This window comes from Oryzias latipes, chromosome 12 (genome assembly GCF_053564925.1).
Source record: "Oryzias latipes strain Hd-rR chromosome 12, Olatipes_Hd-rR_3.1".
Classification (NCBI taxonomy): Eukaryota; Metazoa; Chordata; class Actinopteri; order Beloniformes; family Adrianichthyidae; genus Oryzias; species Oryzias latipes.
Genome location: NC_136248.1, coordinates 32762501 through 32763145, shown reverse-complemented (window position 1 = coordinate 32763145; position 645 = coordinate 32762501). Strand labels below are relative to the sequence as shown.

Genomic DNA, 645 nt, shown 5'->3' with positions numbered 1-645 from the left:
TGAAATGAATAAAACTTTATTAACACTGACAATCCAGACAGTATTTGTACACATCCATGGAGTTTTACAGATTAGGTTGATCACATGACATGGTGACATCATAAGCGGACGGCTGCGCGTCACCGTCTTTGACACGGATGTTACCTTCTTACAAACGTCTCATCCGTTTGTCGGAAACATTTGAGATTTAAAGGAATTTCCTGAATATCAACAAATAATTTAATCTAAATCTATTTAATGTCATCCTGTTCATTTACACTTCCATGGCTCACACCAGCAGACGGACAGACCAGGTGCATGCTGGGACGGTCAGTCACATGGTCACTTTCAGCAGTGCGTGTGGATCAGCTCAGAATGTTTGGCTATTCAGAGTCATGTGACTTCCTGCTTCTAACCGGTTCTGGTGTCCAGCAGCATCACCCTGAGAAGCATCCTGGCGGCGGCCAGCAGGGCGCCATGCAGCGTGTACTGTGCCACCAGCGCCCCGAAGCCGCGGTAGTAGCCCGCCCCGCCCTCTTTGCGGCGGATGGTGTGCAGGCAGTCAGACAGACCGTCATACTGTGTGTTGACGGGCAGCACCAGCGGGGAGGCGCCGGCTCCCGTAGCGACCACGCCATCGGTGGCGTCGATGATGGTGCGCGTCCC

General features: G+C 51.9%; 1 protein-coding gene across 1 annotated transcript in view; it reads right to left on the bottom strand.

Annotated features, from left to right (window-relative positions):
• slc25a46 (solute carrier family 25 member 46) overlaps positions 1-645 on the bottom strand; it is a 3510-nt gene continuing 2865 nt past the window's right edge. The window contains exon 8 of the mRNA XM_023960610.2: positions 1-645. This exon is cut by the window's right edge and continues 342 nt beyond it. Coding sequence (XP_023816378.1) covers positions 391-645 — 255 coding nt within the window. The 3' untranslated portion in view covers positions 1-390.